Source organism: Crotalus tigris, unplaced genomic scaffold (assembly GCF_016545835.1).
Source record: "Crotalus tigris isolate CLP2741 ecotype Arizona unplaced genomic scaffold, ASM1654583v1 scf7180000020464.425836, whole genome shotgun sequence".
Classification (NCBI taxonomy): domain Eukaryota; kingdom Metazoa; phylum Chordata; class Lepidosauria; order Squamata; family Viperidae; genus Crotalus; species Crotalus tigris.
The window spans coordinates 385,493-407,572 of NW_024098032.1; the positions used below are offsets into that span (position 1 = coordinate 385,493).

General features: G+C 40.1%; 1 protein-coding gene across 1 annotated transcript in view; it reads right to left on the reverse strand.

Annotated features, from left to right (window-relative positions):
• PCDH15 (protocadherin related 15) overlaps positions 1 to 22,080 on the reverse strand; it is a gene marked incomplete at its 5' end in the record, with an annotated part of 401,689 nt that overhangs the window by 374,037 nt on the left and 5,572 nt on the right. Inside the window, one exon of the mRNA XM_039366933.1 lies at positions 20,050 to 20,220. Coding sequence (XP_039222867.1) covers positions 20,050 to 20,220 — 171 coding nt within the window. The remainder of the gene's footprint in view (positions 1 to 20,049; positions 20,221 to 22,080) is intronic.

Below are 22,080 nucleotides of genomic sequence, written 5' to 3' on the forward strand. Positions count from 1 at the left end.
TTTTTTGGTTGATTGGTTTGCCTTTGGTTCTGATTACCTAGTTGACTACAATGTTTCTAGCATGCTAGGACTGAATTCAGCATTAGAAACAAATACAAGATCCAGTGCTTTTTTTCTAAAAAAAAAAAAAAAAAAAGGTGCCGGAACTCACATATGTCATACAACCCGCCTTGCCTACCGTACAAGATTCCATCCAAAAAAGGTGCCGGAACTCCATTCTGGGCGTTCTATGAGAAAAAAAGCCCTGACAAGATCTATGAACAAACATAACAATCAAGTCTTGCTTTAGTCAATAGAACAGGAAGGTGGAGTTCTCTCTGAAGACCTCTGAATTCTCAAAGTTTTTTTTGTGGAAAATTAAGGTACCCTCAATAAAAGATAAGGGGCAAGGAGATAAATGGGGGAGTGATAGATTTGTTTCCCCTTGGTATTTCCCCTACTGAAATGATTATAATTTCAAAGTGCTTATTCTCATGATGCTTCTATTTTTTGCTTCTATTTTTTGCTTCTATTCATAAATACACTTCTATAGTAATGCTGATGTAAATCTATCCTGATTAGGGGGAAAAATATCATGGATGAGGCCAAACTATAGCCCAGGCTCTTCACCAGCTGAAAGCATTTTATATTATGGAAATATTTGCCCATCTGCTAAGAGAAAAAGACAACCAACCCATCCTCTAAGCTTCATGGCTTTCCACATTAACATTAGTGCCAATTTCCTTTAATTAGCCTTTTTATTCTTTATGCAGCCCCATGCATATAAAAATTAATTATCTGTAAATTCACATCTTCATAATTTCTAGCTTTCACTTCAGTTGTTCTTGGTGACATTTTCTTAAGAACACAATTATCAGGAGATTGCACATGGAGAACAGACAATAGATCAAAAGGTTAAAAAAATAAAGAGAGTGAGTGAGTGAGTGAGACTTGAACAAAAATATCAACACATAAAATAGCATATAAAACTTTAAACTTCAGCTATCACATAATGGAGTGTTTCTGCTTTGAGACTTCAGAATCACACATACCATTAAAACACCATTAATATACTCATAACATTTTTATTAAATCGAAATATCTACTACCTGGCAAATCTTGCTTCAAATTTGTTAAAGATTGAACTTTCCCCTTCATTTTGTATTCATACCATTTTTTCCCTGAAGATGTTTTTGGTTCTAATGATAAAGAACCAACATATTAGAGGGGAAAAAATCAAAATTAATTCCTTTACTTAAGAAAACATTTATATATAACGTTTTAACTAGGTTTTTGTTTCAGAGTTCAAATATTAAACAATAGAGTTTTTGTGGGATTTAGTAGGCATAACAATATAACAGAGTTGAGCAGGACCAACCCCCTCCTCAAGTAGGAGACCCTATATTATTTTTGATAAATGGTTATCCAATCTATTTTTTAAAAAAACCTCCAGTGTTTGGGCATCCACAACTTCTGAAGGCAAGCCACTCCACTGATTGTTTTAACTGTTGGGAATTTTCTCCTTAGCTCTAGATTGGTTCTCTCCTTGACTAATTTCCATCCATTGCTTCTTGTCCTGCTTTTGAGAATAGGCTGATCCCCTCTTCTTTGTGTTAGAGTTAAATGTTAGAGTTCAAGAGCATTCTAGAAACCACTCAAAGAGCAATTAAAAGCAATTCAGCATGTGGTGGAAGAATCCTACATCGATGCAAAGAAACTCTGCTGACAAGATAGAACATCTACCCAGAGTTTGCTATTCACTGGCTGAAAAAAAAAATCTATAGGTGCATTTTTTCACTTATGGTCAACATTCTTGGGTGCATTTTGGAGAGTTATGGGGTTAAAACATTCCATTTAGATATTTCAGGATTAAGTATATTACATACACCAGTTTGGAACTAGTATGATTTACTGCTCATAATGGGAGCCGTTGAAAAGGAACAAAAATGATTTATGAACTAGGCCTTGGTAATGACAGTTTGCCATTTGGTTCCTGTTTCCCAATTTAGATTGTCTGCTATGTTCAGAAAACAGGTTCGCTGTGTTGCAGGAGTAAGTAGGGACAGTGCACAGGTTGCAGTACAAGCAAAGCTACAGGAGGCATTCTTGACATGAATTCAGCAGACTGAATTCTCAGAAGACTGAGGAGTATCTGTAGATTTCATCCCTCTCATGGCTTAGTCATTGCATATGATGGCAAGTCTGCAGCGGAGATTCTGGCTATAGAACAACTAATGACCTGGGGCTGATTCACTGGCCGCAGGACAACAAGATGAACTATGTTGTAAAGTCTTGTCCTCAACAAATATTTAGTGGGGCATGAATATGACACCCAACCCTTAAGCCTAGTTATCTAAAACCTGGTAACTAAAGGACTGTTTGGATTTATATAATGACTTAATCTTCTGTGGTTTCGTCTGACATATATGAGCACATAGACTTGGCCTATCTCAAGTCCCATCATTAAGCAATGTCATCTGATGGGACCTAGGAAGTTTCCTTTCCCTGTTGCAACATCTGCCCCATGACTGGTTCCTGCCTTGTTCATATTTAAGAGAACTCTTAAAACAGGGCACTTTCCCACAATTTGAGTCTTGCAGGTGTAACATGTTCTTCTTCCAGATCAGTATTTCATAACTTTGGCAACTTTAAGCTGTGTGGACTTCAACTTCCAGAATTCCCCGGACTGCATTGTTGAAATTGTAGTCCACACAGCTTAAAGTTGCCAAGGTTGAGAAATACCCTTCCAGATATTTGTATTTTAATTTAATTAATTTTTTCTACTGTCCTCTACTTTGGGTCATTGTAGAATTGACCAGCCTTCTAAATGTAATAAAAAAAGTAATATCATTTTCATGTTCTCAAATTTAGCATTCTCCTAAATAATGTCTGATGAAATGTTGTACATCTCGGCTCCATTTTGAAGAACCACTCTGAAAAGATTGGATTGCTGTACATTTCTAAATACTGTACTTGAATAACTTAAACTCTGAATTCAAAAGAACTCATTAAAAAGGCATAGATAAGTTGAGACAAAATGTTATCTTTATCTTCTATATCTGAAGCCTAATTTTGCCTTTCTACATTGTTATTATCTGCCCTAACACTTTGTTGCTAGAGAGAACATAGCAAAATCTTAAAATGACAAAGAATGGAATAATGAGCTTCCTATTAATTAGAATTAAACAAAAGGAACTGGCTATAAATAAAAGGTGGGTTCAGAAGGGTAGAACCAGCAATACAAAGACATAAATCAATATCCAACACATGACAGAAACGATAGGAAATCTTGGTGCCATATATAGGTGTTATGCCTTAATGGGTCCATTAACATCTTGCCAATATCATACCAGCCCTTTTGCTTTAAATCTCCATTTGTGTCCAGTCATGATTGTTCTTCATTGAGATTATATTTTCAAAGTGTAATCAAAGGCAGCAGTGATGAGAAACAAATTTATTTAAAACATTTGTATGGCTGCCCAACTAAACTAAAGTAACTCTTAGGAACTTACAGAAAATTAAACAAAATCTAATCAACAACAACAACAACAAAAGAAAGCCCAAATCACAAACTGATAAACAATAAAATGGAAATCCAAACAAATCATCTCATTGGTGCTCCAATGTATCGTAATACAAAAGCCTGGGACCTAGAAGCTCCAAAGCGTGTATAAGAGTCTTATTAGGATGTCAATCACAGCAGATGGCCAACAATGCTAAATATTGCACAAGTCTGAGTAGGAACAGGATGGCTTGATATGTCCTACCAGAAGACAGAATTCAGACAACTGCAAAATTGCTTGTGTTATGTCCTGAGCCTGTGAAGGAAGGCTCGGGGCATTGCAATGGTCCCGGGCAGGTGCAAGCTGCCCGGGACCAGACTGGCTGTCACCAGCACTCGCGCGCATGCGCAAGGTGCAGGCGCGCCAAATGTTACAGTTTGGCCCGGGGATCGCCTATAAAAGGGGCAGGGAGACTTGGGCATTGTTGGCGTCTTGTAACCAGTATGCTGAACAGAAATAAAGAGGTTCCTGAGAACTACAACTGCTTCTCGCGTCATTGCCATTTCGCTGAGGACTTAACACTGGCGACGAAGGTGGGATGCCTTACAACGACTGCAGACAAGTTGTAAGCTTACCCTAGAGTCCTGAGCAGTAGGAAACGGCGTTAAACTCAGCAGCTGCCCGCCAATTCAGCAAAAATCGGGGGTAAGCTGGCTGATAGACCCTTCCTGTACTACAAAAATGGCAAAAGTTGGAAGACTTTCAGAATTTGACGTCTCGCATCTGGAAAGATGGGAGTCCTACGTAGCCAGGGTAGAAAACTATCTTAAAGTCAATCAAGTAAGAGAAGATAGTTTAAAAGCTGCCACCCTGCTGTGCGTTTGCGGTCAAGACGCATTCGAGATCGCTGAAAACATAGCAGCACCTGCACCTCTAGAATCTGTTAACTACACAGATCTCAAAAAACTACTAAAGGAACACTTCCAGCCCAAGTTGTCCATCATCGCTTGGTGCCACACCTTCGAACAGAGGGATCAGCGGCCTGGAGAATCAGCCAAAGAGTACGTTGCTGCGCTGAGAAAAGCCACTAAACACTGCGAGTTCAAAGATCTAGAAGAACGGCTAAGAGACAGATTTGTATGCGGACTGAGACATAGAGAATTGCAGCAGAGACTTTTCGCTAAAGAAGACTTATCATTCCAAGATGCCTTGAGAGAGGTTACTGCAGAAGAGGCAGCAGGTGGCGCCATCAAGAACATGAGGCCGATCAGAAGTACTCCAGAAGCTGTGTCCGTGCACCAGGAAGGAGTCCAAAGGAACCCAGAGGAGGATCCTGACGATGAAGTAGACCGTCTCTACCCCACAAAAGAAGGGAAGCAGAAGGAAAGCTCTTCAGCTGTCCCCAAGTGCCTCGGTTGTGGAGGTCGTCACAAGAGGACCGACTGCAGATTTCACTCCGCTATCTGTAGAGCATGCGGAAAACAGGGCCACATTGCAGCTGTGTGTTTGGGCCATCAGAAGGTACAACCTCGAGAAGAATTGTGCCTGAAAGGTACCAGGGTCCCCAGCCAAAACAGGGTGGGTTTCTGTGCTTCGCGAAGAAGCTTTTATAGGACAGGCACACACAAGCCCATTAAGAAAAAGCTGTCACTTAAAGTGAAGTTACAAGGGGTTCCATTGGCTATGGAACTGGATACGGGGTCTGCACTTTCAATCATTTCCATGCACATGTTCAGGAAGATTTGTTCTGGCAGCGGATTTCAGGCCAAACTGAGGCCTTCCAACATTGTGTTAACAGACTTTCAAAACTCCAGAGTGTGTGTTAAGGGGGAGGCCACCCTTAACGTGCAGTACAAGGATTTTGAAGGTCCATTAGATGTAATAGTAGTAGGGGGTGAGCGAACGAGTCTCATAGGACTCGATTGGTTTGAGGCCTTGGGAATACACGTCACAGGGCTCAATAGCTTGCAAACAGTAGACCTACAGGAAGTCTGCAAAGAATTTGCAGATGTTTTCAGCCCACAGCTGGGCACGTACAAAGGACCCCCTGTGTCATTAAAACTAGACCCCACTGTCACCCCTATTAGAATTAAAGCAAGAAGGGTTCCTTTTGCTTTGAAAGGTAAAATTGACACCGAATTGGACAAATTGATTCAGCAAGGAGTCTTAGAACCTGTTGACTCCAGTCCTTGGGAGACCTCCATTGTCACGCCTCTTAAGGCAAATGGGGACATTCGCATCTGTGCAGATTACAAATGCACTCTGAATAAGGCATTGCAGCAACATGCCTATCCTGTCCCCGTGGTCAGTCATATTCTGGCCTCCCTCAAGGGGGGGGCGTGTTTTTGCAAAGCTTGACCTAGCTCAGGCGTATTAACAGTTGCCTGTTGATGATACTGCTGCTGTAGCTCAAACCATTGTGACCCACAGAGGGGCATTCAAGGTAAAGAGGTTACAATTTGGAGCAAATGTTGCTCCTGGAATTTTCCAAAGCATAATGGAAAACACACTACGGGGTATACCAGGGGTTTGCCCCTATTTTGATGATGTCTTAATTGCTGGAGACTCCACACACAACTTAGCTGAGAGATTAAGGGCTGTCCTGCTGAGGTTCAGGGAAACGGGCCTCAAACTCAAGAAGGACAAATGTAAAATTGGGGTGCCTTCTACAGATTTTATGGGATTCAAAATTGATGCTACTGGGATTCACCCTGCTGAGTCCAAATTAAAAGCTATTATGCATGCTCCTAGGCCAAAGTCCAAGGCCGAACTACAGGCCTTCCTGGGCCTTTTGAACTTTTACAACTCCTTCTTTCCAAACAAGGCTAGTGTAGCCAAACCTCTTCATAGGCTCCTGGACAAACAGGCAGTGTGGCAGTGGTCACAAAAACATGAAGCAAGTTTCAATGAGGTTAAGCCTTACTCACTTCTAACAGTGTGCTTGCACATTTCAATGAACCCCTTCCTGTGTGCATCGCTTGTGATGCTTCTCCTTATGGGGTGGGAGCCGTACTAAGCCATCTCAGACCAGATGGAACTCAGGTTCCTGTTGCATATTACTCCAGGACCTTGTCTTCTGCAGAGCGAAATTATGCTCAAATTGACAGGGAGGCTTTAGCTTTGTTGCTGGAATCAAAAAATTCCATGATTTCCTATATGGCAGGCATTTCACGGTCTTCACTGACCATAAGCCTTTGTTGGGGCTGTTTACCACACATAAACAAACCCCCCAAATCATCTCCCCCAGAATGCTGAGATGGTCTATCTTTCTGTCTGCCTATGATTTTTCTTTAGTTCACAAACCTGGGAAAGAAATGGGCCATGCTGATGGCCTCAGTAGATTACCCCTGCCAGTAGTAGAGGCTGACCCTGCACCAACAATCAATATCCTCTCCATTCAGGCCTTGCCTGAGTCCCCTTTAGATGCCAGGGATGTGGCTGCTGAATCAGCCACAGATCTCACACTTTCTCGTGTCCTATCTTGGGTTCTATCTGGATGGCCAGAGAGCTGTCCAGGCACTGAGTTTCAGAGTTTCTGGTAAAAAAAGGAATGAGTTATCCACTTTCCAGGGTTGTCTGCTTTGGGGGAGCAGAATTGTCATTCCTACCTCAATGAGGACTAGGGTCTTAGGTTCCCTCCACGAGGGTCATCCTGGCATTGTACGTATGAAGGCGCTTGCACGCAGCCATTTGTGGTGGCCTGGGTTAGACAAAGACATTGAAGCTAAGGTGCATGCATGCCACCTTTGTCAACGCTCACGCCCTGAAATGCCCCAAGCTCCTGTACATGGGAGGAAACACAGTCTCCATGGTCTAGGGTGCACATTGACTACGCTGGGCCCTTTCAGGGTCAATTCTTCTTGGTCTTGGTTGATAGCCATTCAAAATGGCTTGAGTTTGTACCTGTCTCTTCCACCACCACTGCAAAGACTATTCAAGTACTGAGGGGGATTTTTGCTGCTCACGGGCTTCCTGATGTCCTCGTATCTGACAATGGCCCTCAATTCACTTCTTCCGAATTCCAAGCTTTCTTACAGGCCAACATGATTCGTCATGCCACCTCTGCGCCTTTCCACCCGTCCACCAACGGTATGGCTGAACGCATGGTTCGCATCATCAAGGATGCTTTGAAGAAACTAACCTATGGAGACTGGCATCACAGGTTGGCTGACTTCCTCCTTTCTTATCGCACTACACCTTCCACTTCTACTGGGAGGAGCCCAGCTGAACTTCGTTGGGGGTGCAAACTGACTACCAAGCTTGACCGGTTGCACCCGGACAGACTACCTTCTACAATCACACACCCCAGGGCACCTAGACAACTGCTAGTGGGTGCCCTGGTTTGGACTCGTAATTATGGGCCTGGTCATTTATGGGTCCCTGCCACTGTGTCCAGGGTCACAGGTCCTTTGTCCTACGAGGTTTCCCTGGACGACAGTCGTGTCCTGTGATGACACATCGATCAGCTACGCACAAGACGGGACCTTCCCACTGAGACTCCTGGTTCTTTTCCAGGGGGGGAGGGGGACCCCTATGGGCAAAGGGAAGGGTGTGGGCTGCAGCCTATCATTAACGAGGGAACCACAGACAGCTCATTCCAAAATTCCGCGAGTGCTCCAAACAGGAATTCATGGAGTCCAACTAGAACTTAGACACCAGTGCCTACTCCAGTCAGGGAGTCACCCCGGGGGCATAATCACTACACACCAGCATCATTCAGTACTCCAGCCAGGGAGGATATCCGGGAGCATCCAAACAACCCACACCCTGCAAGAGAGCTGGCACACATTCCGTCTAGTTGGCCCAACACTGCCACTGCTCCTAGAAGGGGGCAAGCACATAGGGAGGTGGTCGAGGAACCGAATCCCGACTACAACACCTCTGGCATCACTCAGGGGGCAACTGAGTTTTGGGACAGTACTGAAACCCTAGTAAACCCGGTTACAGAACAGGAACATGAGGAAAGACAGCCTCTTGATAGGTCTAGGACAGACCTGGGAGGTTCTACAGAGTTGCCCAACAGTGGCAGTCACTTAGGAGGGCCAGAGAGCCTGCAACCAGGCAGGACAACCAGGTCAAACAGAGAAAGAAGCCCTGGCCTGATGAGCCCGGTGGGCAAGCAAGCTGGCCAGGCATTGGAGCACAGTCCTTGGGAATCACCAGGGCCAAGCAAGGGGAACAAGCATACAGCACCCCTCAGTCAAGGGGTACTTGGAAGGTACCCAGAAATCAGGAGGTCACAGAGAGCTAAAAGATCTCCTAAGTATTTAGAAGATTTTGTAACCTTACTGGCAAAACAGAGTTAACAGAGAGTATTCCTGTACATGTAGAAAAAACAAATGGAACACTGGGGAACAATAGAAGCAAAAGAGATAGCTGGTACGAAAGCTAGTATGGGTATCACACTCATATTGGGTTGCATATTATTATTGTATGATTATAGTCTTAGCCGGGGGGGAAGGGGTGTTATGTCCTGAACCTGTGAAGGCAGGCTCGGGGCATTGCAACGGTCCCGAGCAGGTGCAAGCTGCCCGGGACCAGACTGGCTGTCGCCAGCACTCGCGCGCATGTGCAAGGTGCAGGCGCGCCAAATGTTACAGTTTGGTCCGGGGATCGCCTATAAAGGGGGCAGGGAGACTTGGGCGTTGTCGGCGTCTTGTAACCAGTATGCTGAACAGAAATAAAGAGGTTCCTGAGAACTACAACTGCTTCTCGCGTCATTGCCATTTCGCTGAGGACTTAACAGCTTGCAAAATGCAAAAGGGTAGGACAATGTCCTATAGCAGATGCAGTTCATAATCTTTGGGTAGATAGATTGAATGTTTGGTGCCAGAGATATCTGGATAATAAGTGGAACTATCATGTTAGTAACATGTTACTAAGATTAAAATTTGATTATCCGAGTGAAGGAGAGCCAGAAAGACTTTCATAGAACAAAAAGGACTGCAAAACATTTGAACTGCTACTATAATGGAACGATGGAATCCTTTACAAAAAGTGAAGCCTTTTACAAAAAGTGAAGATCTATATATTCTTGACCTATAACCACAGAGATCAGAGAAGACTTTGCAGTTTGGGATTTTACAATGATTCTCTATGCAGTGAACAGATAGACAAATCTGTAGCTCCACAGCTAAGCAGCTATATTTAAAAACGAATAGCTATATTTTACAGTTACTGTCATATGCATACAAACATTGCTTTACTTGATCTCATCTTTTTTGAAATGGTCAAAAATGATTAGAGTAGAAGTTATTGTCTTGGAATTTATTTTGGTTCCTGTGAAGCTTGCTAGTTTAGAACATATATTTGAAGGGGAAAAGGATATTATATGCATGCAGGGCAGCAACAATGCAGCTTCTTTATTAAGACACCAAAATGTGCTTCAGGAATGTCCCAACTATATCATTGTGTGATACCTATAACCTCATATACATTTACCCATTAATCTGCATCCATTCAAGATCAAAGGAACAACAGTATGGAAATATTTTAAATGATGTTTCAAAGTGGATGGAATTTGCCATTTTGGACTAATAAGAAAAAAAATATTTCAGAAGTGCAATTTTTAAATCATAAATGAAAGAAGCTGTTCTTCCTGGCAATGAACCCTTTGTTCTCATCTCCAAATCCAGATTAACTGAAGAGTTTCTTCACTATCACAATCAAAAAATATGTTTTGAACCTATGGGATGTTAGAAAAAAATGAAATTCCTTTGTCTCTCTGTATGTCTTCTGCTATTCTAAGTCTTATGGATTATCACTGGATTCAGCAGGAGGTAAGTAGCCATAAACCTGATGTGCAAAGGATTCTTTCAATCCTTAAGTGGTTCAGATGTTTACAGGATCAACTGACTTGAATGTAATGTGGCTACTGCATTTTAGTTTGCAAAAACATTGCAGAAATAGTCTAGTCCTTGGAATTTCAGTTAGAATTTCTTACCATGAACATACAGTTTACTTAGAATATCTGCTAGGACTGAATAAAAAGCAATGTCTTCACCTGTCAGCCGTTTAAAGTAGGTCACTTTAAGAAAGATTTATGAATGCTAATACTACTTTTATTATAAAGTTACAGTACCCAAGTCCTGCCAGTTTGAATGTGGTTCTCCCCTGCTTCATTCATCTTCATGAGAGCTAGGAAGAGTGATGTTGAGATGCTTTCTCAGTTCACATTTCTGCCCTGGACTCAAGTTTTTTTTTTCTATTTGACCATTGTCTTCATAGCAAATTCTCAAAGCTGTCACAAAAAAACTCTGCAAAACGGCTCTTTAATGAGATACTGACTGCCCTTGCCACCTCTTCATTTGAATCTAACACATATATGCTCGCAGAGTATTCTATGAATTTGGGGAAAAGGTAGAAGTTGCATGGAATCAAGATTTGACTGTACGGAGTAGGCCAGTGAATTCCATTTTGCAATTTGCACCTTCGGTACTTATATGCTGTGGGATCGAGTGTTGTCATGTTCTGCTTCGGAATCAACTATTGTTTGAAAGTTTTGAATGCTGGAATAAAATGATCTGTGTTGACAATAATGCCAGATTCAAAGAATTCCATGTAAACAGCATCATTTATATGCCCAGAACTGAGTCTTTTCCTGTCAAAGCCTGGATTTTTATTTTCTTTTTTGAACTGGCAAAGCTTTGTGATGATATTCCATGGACAATGCTTCTTTTCTGGGTTATACTAATGAGCCATGTGTCATTGGCTGTTGCAATGGGACAACAGTTGCTGCAAATGCCAATTTTTGATGCTTTCTTGTCCGTCATCAACATGTGAGGAATCCCATCTTGAACAAGCCTTCCTGTTTTGCACTGACATGTTTTTGCCAAGTTTGATGTCAATTTCTCTTTGAATAATCCATCAACTGTCCTTAATTAAGTTCATCAAACTTGCTTGTCTGAAGCGCTTTAATTGCTGTCACAGGTCATCCACACAAATCAGCTCTTCCTAATTCACCATCTTTACATTTCTTTTTGACCCAGGGACACTCTATAGTCAAAGAAACACATTCATCATCACCATAAATGGCCTGCATTTGGCTATCGATTTTAATTGGAGGTATTCCTTTTGCATTCAAAAATTCAACCATACCATGTTGTTTAAAGTGCAGTGATGAGTAGTAGTTTCCATTTCATGAAAAATAGCAACGTAACTGTCCTTCGTTACGCTTATGCGTGGATTATAGGGCCCTGAATACAATCAGTGAAAGCAACCTATACTCTCTGCCCCTCATGAAAGACATGCTGTCACACCTCTCGAAAGGGAAAAATTTTTCTAAACTAGACCTAAGGGAAGCTTACTATCGCATGAGAATTAAGGAAGGGGACAAATGGAAGACTGCATTTAACTGCCCCATGGGGTGCTATCAATTCAAAGTCTTGCCATTTGGATTACAAGGGGGCCCTGCAGTCTGTATGCAATTAATCAATGACATTCTAAGGGAGCACCTGTTTAAGGGGGTCCTTGTTTACTTGGACGACATTCTTATCTTCACCGAAACAAAAGAGGAACATGTCAACCTTGTCAGAGCGGTTTTAAAGAAACTGCGAGCCGCCCACCTATATGCCAAACTCTCAAAATGCGAATTCCACCAGGAAAGGATAGACTATCTAGGTTATTGATACCCCCCCCAGGGCATTGAAATGGGGAAGGTCAGAGCAGTATTAGATTGGGCACCACCCCGCACAAGAAAGCAACTACAAAGTTTCCTGGGCTTTGCAAACTTTTGCTACCAATTCATCCCATCATTTGTCCAGATAGCCCTGCCCCTCACTGACTTATTAGTGCACTGCCCTACCCCTCAGTACTGCTGAACCAGTACTGAGGCACCCAGGCATGGATAAGCCCTTCGTAATACAGGTGGATGCAAGTGATGTGGCAGTGGGGGCTGTTCTATTTCAAGAAAACGATGAAGGGGTATTGCAACCTTGTGCGTATACATCCAAGAAACTCACGGAAACAGAACAGCGCTGGCCCATATGGGAGAAAGAGGCATACGGGATACGTTGGTCATTACTCATGTGGCGACAGTTTCTGGAAGGCAACAAAATCCCCTTCCAGGTGTGGACTGATCACAAAAATTTGGAAGCCCTGAAAGCGCTGGTCCCAGCATTTTCACTAGTTCCAATTTAAGCTCAAACATTTACCGGTGAGAAAGAACTTCCTGGCAGATGCATTATCTCGCATGCCCCAATATAACAGCACGCGAGCCACAGACTCTAAACCAATGATGGCAGAATCACAACTGGTAGCACCAGTAACCACCAGAACCCAAGCTAAATTAAAACCACAACTGGACAGCCAAACTGGAATTGAATTCCAGAAAAGTTTGGAAACAGATGAATGGTTCCAGAAAAACAAAAATGTGTGCACAATGAGAGACTGGTTGCCTTGGGTAGGGGAAAAGTTATATATACCAACAACCCAAAGAGTCACATGCATGCAGCTTTGCCATGACACAAAATCAGCAGGGCATTTTGGATTTGTAAAAACTTTACACTTAATTAAACGGCAATTTTGGTGGCCATCCATAAAAAAGGACATAAAAAGCTATGTGGCCAGCTGCCCAAAATGTGCAACTGCAAAGAGGTTGCAAGGGAAATCGCCAGGACTATTACAAACAGTGGTAAATCTTTCAGCCCCCTGGAGGGAAATAGCCATGGATTTTATAGTGGAATTGCCAGAAAGCAATGGGAATACTGTTGTCTGGATGGTCACAGACTTGTTTTCCAAACAGGTGCACTTTATCCCTTGCCAAAAGATTCCCACCGCAAAAGCCTTAGCGAAACTTTTCGTCCAGCACATTTACAGATTGCATGGGGCACCCCAACACATCATCTCTGATACAGGAATGCAATTTATGTCTGCATTTTGGAAGGAATTCTTATCCCTGTTAGGAACCACTCAGGGACTGACATCTAGCCATCATCCACAAGGGAATGGGGGGGGGGTGAAAAAATGAACTCAGTACTTGAACAATATTTGAGATGTTTTCTTAATTTCTAGCAGAGTGATTGGATGGACTTACTCCCTTTTGCAGAAGTTGCCTACAATAATGCAGTCCACTCCAGCACAGGTTACACTCCTTTTCAAATAGCCAATGGTCAAAGTTTCAACCCCATGCCAGAATTAACCCCAAACGAACCAACAATCCCATAACTGAAAGAATGGATGGAACAATTACAAAACACCTGGCCAATAGTTAGAAAAGCACTAGATGAAGCTAGCTAGGCATACAAAGCACAAGCCAATAAAAAAAGGGTTGAGCCTACACCATTCATTATAGGAGAAATGGTGTACTTATCTCCAAAATACCTAAAGTCCCTACAGCCCTGTAAAAAGCTTGGACCAAAACATATAGGGCCTTTTCCAATTAAAAGAATCATAAACCCAGTAACAGTAGAATTAGAATTACCAAAAAATCTCAGGCAAATACACCCAATTTTTCATTGCAGCTTGCTGAAAAGAGAGCGTCAGTCACCTTTACAGCCAAAAATCCCCCCACCACCACCTCCAATCATGGTGGAGGGCGAACAACATTTCGAAATAAAGGAAATCCTTGACTCTAGGAGATATCACGGAGCGACTCAGTACCTAGTTGCCTGGAAACACCTCCCTGCCTCACAAAACAAGTGGGTCCATAAACGTCATGTCAGAGCCCCAAAGCTATTAAAGAAGTTTCACACAGAGTATCCTAACAAGCCTGATTAACTTTTATACCTGTTTTGTTTTCTTTCAGGTGGATCTGTCTTATTTTTGAGGGGGCAGGATGTCAGAATCCAATTATATTTCATATCTAGTTATCAATTATAGAAAACCCCATTTCTGCCTTCTCTGGATTCTGTCATATGATGAAGGGAAGGGGGTAAACAAAGGAACTTTATGGCCCTCACTTCCTTCAGTACACTTCAAAGGGAGTGGATGTGGATATCACCAAAAGGACTAATCATAACAATGGGGCTATTACCTTTCATGTAGTTTTCTCTGAAGTCTCCATCCAGCCGGCAGTAAGGAAAAGGGGGTGGGAGTGTAATGCCTGAGACTGTCGCTGGAAGAAGGGGGTGATTGGGTGGGGCTATTGGGGAACCCCTTAAAACCTTGAATGGGAGAGCTTGGACCCCAAGTCCTGTCTTGAATGCCTGCAACCATTTTCTCTTAAGAAAGGGTGCCTGTTGGAAGAATTATTCCAAGAGTTCTGTCTTCTTAAGTTGCAAATTGGGGTGGGTCCTTACAGTAACTTTTTCTTCCTACCAACTGAGATGAAATAACAGATAATAAGGAAGATATATGAACTTTTGATGTATCTCTACTGCTCTCTGTTAATGGCTTACAATGTTAGAGATGTTACTTTTTGTTCAACCCTCATAATGTGTTACTGTATGCATAATGTGTTACTGTATACATAAATTTTATTCTAATAAGTTGACTGTACAGCAAATGTCACACCAGAAGCAGTTAGATGGTTAGCTTCCTTAGATATCGAGTTATAACTTCTATCTTATTGTGATTCTATGGAGCTATATTGTGGCCGTTTTACCCTAATTTAATATTTTATCTTGTTTATTGTTTTATTCACACACTCTAAACTTATATTTGTGTTTTATGTATAATGTGTTTTATTAGTGTTGTATATCAATGACCGTAGATGCCATATGTTAAATAAACTAAATAAATGTGCAGAAAATATATTAGCATGGAATTAATGAAGAGTGATCCATCTATTTATTGTACTCTTTCAGTCTAGAAAGTCTGGAGTAAATAGTTGGTTTTGCTTAGTTCTTCTGAGTGCGGGTATATGTGCACATGCACTTGACCAAGCTTACTGATGCTTAAAAAAAAACAGAATCAGAACAAATTGCATTAATTTGAATAACATTAATTATTTACAGAACACATATTTCATAAGGATGATTTGGGATTTGGCATATCAATATTTTTTTTTAAATGTGCACATCCTGAAACAAGTGCCAATGGACTCAATCTGCAAATAACCGACACTATAATCCTATTATTCCTATTAGACTCACTGCGTGTAGAACATTTCACTGAAAGGTTCTGTAAGAATTACTCTTGCAGTTATATCAGTAAAATCTCTATTGCACATCTTGTCAACATTTAAGCATCAAGCCCTATAAATCCAGAAAAGATTAAAGATATCAGTTGGAAGAATTGCTAGCAGAGACAACAACCATTTCATTATTCATAAAGGAACACAAAGAGTTTGGCATATGGGCATTCTATAATTATACATGAAAAAGATGTACTCAGGCTGACAATCAAAACCTCGAACTTTCATTTTAGATATTCCAAATCCATCTTTTATACAATGATGACTACACTATTGTTGTCCATCTCAAACAAAACACAGTTTGTGTGTGGTAAAACACACATCAAGCTTGCTGTATGAAGATCAGCAGAACTTAGAAGCAAACCAACTTTTCTTTTATATATACAGAACCTTGATGAGTTATATTTTCTCCACGAGAACATTTGCAGAAATTATTGACAAAGTCCCTGCATTATATTTAGTGCAAAAACAATTGTTTCCAAACATTCAATGCTTCAGGAACTGCTCCCTCCTCAATACTATCATATAGATGTCAGAACTAATCCTTCCATCTCCCCCTGCCCCCATCCAGTCAGAATCAATGAAGCTTCTTGGAAGAGAAGCAAAATATCTTCTTCAAGAAAAAAAAACATAGATCAGTTGCTTTTTCAAAAAGCATCTTTGAGACAACCATGACCTGGATGACTGAGAATCTTCATAGACACTATAGACCAACCCAGAAGTCACCTCCTGGGCAGCCTTTAGCAGATGGGTGGCTGAACTTACAGTTTGGAGGAACTTGTTCGCTTTATCAGAAGTAACAGAATTAAACTTAGCCCAAATAACATCACAAGACTGCCCAAGGTGACTCACTTAGACCTGCTCAATCAGAGTCTAACTTGAAGCTTATCTAACAACTCTGTGTATATGTAGGGGTGTGGGTCTATACATATGTTGTACATAGTATGTTTAGGTGTGTGTCATGTATATGTTTCACTTTGAGAGTGGGCAACTAAATTTCATTTTTGATGTGTGCCGTTGTGCCCACAGTAAAAAAAATGGCAATAAAGGTTATCTCCTCTGCTCTGCTCTGCTCTGCTCTCCTCTCATCTTATTTTTATACCAGAAAGCATGAATATCAATATTCCTTACTGTTGACCAGTAATCTTGTGGCTGTCTTCCCTCTAGTTGGGAATGGATTATTTTAAGCAGAACCATAGGAGCAGACAATAAGAGCTAACAAAATAACAAAAGATCTGCTAACTCTCCGTAATGAAGAATAATTATGAGATTGAAAATAAGACAGAAACAATTTATTATAGATAGCTCTTGACCTTTCCATAATGTCAAGACTTCCAAGGCTGAAAAACCTGGGGAACATGAGCTACTTAAATCTCTAGAAATATCTTTATTGCTAGTAGGTTAATGTAACAGAATCTTGAAAACCTACCAAAGCAATCATCCATACAACTTATATCTAGTGTAATTCAGGTGGAATTATTTTGAATTTCAGTTCTCATGTTTATTCCTCCCCTGGATTCCAGAATCTCTTATGGTCCCATTCCTTCCCTTTAACTATCTTGCTACCCTCTTTGGAGCTGCCAAGATCTGTTGGCATTTCATCACAGCTGGAATGTATGTATACTTTATTTCTGAAACAAATGAAACTCCACAGTCTTTGTGATTTTAAATTATGCAATTATGTTTTAGGCTTGTGTTTATTTAGAAGCGAACCCTATATTCAATTGTTCGGTAGGTAACAGCTTTGTACGATATGCTGCTTCTGTTGCTTAGAATCAGAATGTTTATTGGTTGAAGGCAAGCAAAGTACTATTTCCCCCCATTACTGAGATATATAACACATCACAAATATTCCACATGATTAATATGGATGTTCTCATTATATTTAGATAGCCATTTGAGCATCATTATGGCAGGAAAAGAAGACAAAATATTGGCATTCTAAATATGCCAATTTTTTGGCATTGGCATCCAGAAAATCCATTACAAGTTCCTCAAGAATTTGTTTCATTTTTAGCACTTCACATTATTCAAATCTACTGATTCAAAATGCAGAAACATCTATTATAATTAGAATGTGTTTACATATGTATTTTTAACAAAGGATAAAAATAATACTTTTTCTATATCCTAGGAAAGCTTCCTTTACAGGATTGGCACTTTGGGGATGATTTATATTATAGCAACAACAGATCCAAGAAATTATTTCTAGGACTATTACACGAACAAAGTATCGCAAGGTCCTCAACCAGTTGATCAATAGACAGTGATGGTGGTAATGGTGATGAGTCCTTTCCATATGCATGAGATGAACTAATCCTATAGTCCACTGAGGTCATAGAACTTGAGTACATTATGAGAAGCCAAGCTAATCAGCTATAAGTTCATTTCCTATTCTTACAAAGACAGTTATCCAATGATGGGACCTCTCTCACCTATCAAAGTGCTGTAATATCTTTCTATCATTCCCACATCACCATGGAAGAAGTCAGCAAGCAACATATGGAAATGGCCATAGTAACACATTTAGCACCAAGTGGGAATAATCTTAATTGTTTATCAGTCAACAGTCTGATAAACAAAATCTGAGTCTGAAGGCATGATAGGGGTGGAATAACGTGGGACCCTCCCTAGTTCTCCGGAAAGTAAAAGCAGGTGTAGAGATACAGAAAAATGAAAAAGGTGGTTATATTCTCAGTCAAAGGAGAAAAATTGAGCAGTTATTGGAGAAATATAATATGAAGGATTGCAATACTGCTCCCACACCCATGAGTGCAGATTTTTATAATAGTTTAAGTGCAGACAAAGGTGAAACCTGTGATCAAGAGATATATCACTTAGCAATAGGGAGTTTGTTATATCTATCACAGTGGTCCAGACCAGACAGCTTGCGCAGTAAGCATTTTGAGTCGTTTTACTGTTGCACCTACAAAGTTACATTGGATGGCTGTAAAAAGGGTTCTCAGATATTTAAAGGGAACTATAAATTTGGATCTTCAAATACAGATTACTGAGGAATTGAAATTAAAGTGTTATGTCGATAGTGACTATGCAAATGACATAAACACAAGGAAATCAAATTCTGGGATTATAATATTGTTTGGAGGGACTCTGATTGGATGGAAGTACAGAAAACAAACAACTGTTGCTATTTCAACAGCGGAAGCAGAGTTTATTGCTTTATCTGAATTGTGTTCTGAAGTAACATGGTATGTACAGTTGTTGCAAGATTTAAATATTAATGTAAAAGAATCTGTAAAGGTATTTGAAGACAACGCTGCCTGTATAAAAATGGCAACTGGTGACAGGGTGAAGAATAGAAGTAAACATGTAGACATTAAGTATTGTAATGTCAGGGAAGCTGTAAAAGGAAAATTGATTAGTTTACATCATTGTTCTTCTGAGGATAATTTGGCAGACATGATGACTAAACCATTGGATAATGTTCACTATGGAAAATGTGTTAAGTCAATAGGTCTGATGTCTCTTCCTGTCATGAAGGGAGGAGTGTTGGAATATTCATGAGCAGGAAGAGTCATGTGGTAACTCAGTCAGCCAATGTGAAGAAAGTGCTACTGAGTCTGTGAAAAAGAGTTTTGAGTTAGGAACTGGATTTTCCAGTCTCTGGTTTTGTCTCTGGTCTGTCTCTGTAAGAAGTCTTCATCAAACTATGTTGCTGTAAAGAAGAATGGTATTGTAAATATTTTTATATAAATATAAAGTTATTTGAATCAGCTAAATGCAGTCAACTGTGAGAGCTTCTGATTTATTTTTCACCAATAGAGAAATTAAAATTCTCTAACATAACATAATCAAATTACCCAATTCTATTTTATATAAAATTACATTGACTTAATCTTACAATTCAGAAAGTACATTTCTCTCTCTGTCTCCTTTATAGCCTGAGAAACTAAGGAGGGTCTCTTCTGATTTTCTTGCTCTACCAACTATCCAGCTGTGGGCTAGGCTGTCTCTTATCTGTTCATCAGTTAGCATCTCTTTACTCAGCCTCCCAAAGTCTTTTCCACATACCATCACATCACCTCCCAAGCCATCAAGTGACCAGTCAATTTAGAAAATCAGGAATGTTATAACCTAGAGTATATGTTTATAAGAATTTTTTTTATAGTAAGATGAATAATCCAGTGTCATGTTTGAGGTTCCATTCTTCTGTGCAATAAAGACATCAATTTAACCAAGTCATACCTGGAGACTTTTGCCAAGTCTAACTGAGAGTTGAATTAAGGGTTAAGTGTCTGGAAGTGTATGATTTATTGCCAGTCTGGGAGTGAAGCTTGACAAGAATCCACTAAGAGTCTGATAAATCAGACTTTGCAGTTTGCATGCAGCTGCAAAAATGAGGCTGTGTCTGACAGAGCAGGATATATGGCTGGTCCCTGTTGAGTCTCCTGATTGTAAGCTTGTGCTGCAAAATTAGTGATGACTAAATACAGATGCAGAATGAATGAATTCAGTTAACATGCTTATACTTACAGGGTCAGTGAGTTCTGGCAAACTAGCTTGATAAGTGAGTGGCCGGCAGTCCAGAGTGTTAAAAACTAATATACATGGAAGGAACATTGGTCCAAGGTCATCCCCATCAAGGACATCAACAGTGAGGGTGGCTGTGCTTGTTCTTCGTTCCACCAGATTTTGAGCTCGATCCTGTGTAGAAAACAGAATGCTTAAAGCCTATTGCAATTCCTTCAAAAAGAATGATATCTTTCAATACAGGTAGTCCTTGACTTGCAACCATTCATTTACTGACTATTCAAAGTTACAACAGCAACTTTGAAAAAAGTGACTTATGACCGCTTTTCACCCTTATGACCATTTCTGCATCCCCATGGTCACATGATAAAAATTCAAGTGCTTGGCCACTGGCATGTCATTATGACAGTTGTACTGTCTTGGTGTCATGTGATCACTATTTGTAACTTTCCCAGCTGGCTTCCAAATAGCAAATCCAATGAGAGAAGTCAGTCATGACTGCATGATTCGCGATTCAACTGTGGCATAAAGAAAGGTCATAAAATGAGGCAAAATTCACTTAATGATTGATTTGACAAATGGACCATTGATTTGACAACTAGAAATGTTGGGCTCCATTGTGGTTATAGTTTGAGGACTACCAGTAAAAAAATTATTTATCATTTCATAACATGCAATTTCAGACTGAATCCTGTGATGTTCTTATGAACAGAAGTAATGAACTGCCAGACTCCAGATAGGACCATATAGCAGTAGAACGTAGATGAAAGATTTACTTTCTTTTCTTAAATCAGGTGGCAAGTTGGATTTATTTTTATTTCTTCCTGTCAGTAATTTTCTTCTCAATCATATCATACATATTCTTTCCCCAATTACTTTAAGTATATGTCTGTTTCTATCTCTCTCATTATATACTTATTTCAAGATCCTCATCTCTTCTCTTCTCTACATTTTCCCATTAAGCCTCTTTCTCCTTTCCTGGTGTTCCAAGTTATTCAACTCCTTGAATAGTTCTGTGAGATGTTAGCTGACATCAAACACAAATATACAAATGTGTCTCAGAGAATGTTGAATGCAGAATCTAACTTTTTGTGATTCTTTAATAACTCTGAGAAAAAAGGTACTGTAATTAATCCAACAGCAAAGAAATCTACTATCAGCCATGTGCGAAACACAACTTGCAAAAATGAAAAAGGGTTTTCTTCCCTCTCCCCTGAAATATTTGAGGATAGGAACAAATAAAAAAGACTTTGTGATTAAAATTTCTTTTTGTAAATTTAGGGGCAATAAGTATTGTTTTCTTCACAGAACTACAAGCGAGTTTAATCCCCCTTCTTTCTACAAACTTTCTATGGTTTTAATTATTGAATCATTTATCAGTCAGCCCTGATAAACATGCTCCATCTATTCTGCTTTCTGAAAGAAGAATTAGTCAATTCTGTTGCTTTTCAAACAGAAAAGATTAAATACTCTGCAGGAAAAATGAACTCAGTCCAATACATATGGTATGCCAACTAAAGTTTGTAGGAAGATTATCATACTGCAGTTTCTTAATTTTAAATTTACTAATTCTGTTTTTAATCTTATGACTAAAGAACTGTAATGAAATATTATTACATATATTGTTATAAAGTAACAATTATAGAGTATTTCAGAATGACAGTTACAGCTTTATTCATGGTAACTGAACAATTGAAGAGGGGCATTCAGATTAATGGAAGACATCCATACGTACCATTCCTACTTTCTGTCAGTTTCTCTTGAATCAATTGAAAAATAAAAAGAAGAAAACTGGAGAAAGTTTAAAATCTCCAACTGGCTACACTCAGATGGAACCAAACTGCTTATTCTAGGAGGTATTAGCTATATGATAAATGAAATTCTCCAAGGGCACACGAATCTCACAAGCATTAAGAAGCTAGATGGAAGACAATTAAGCAGCAGCAACACATATGCTTACAGTATATAGGTTAACAGCAGAGGAGCAGGAAATGACAGCACCATTGCAAATTAATCTGAAACTATGGACAGAAG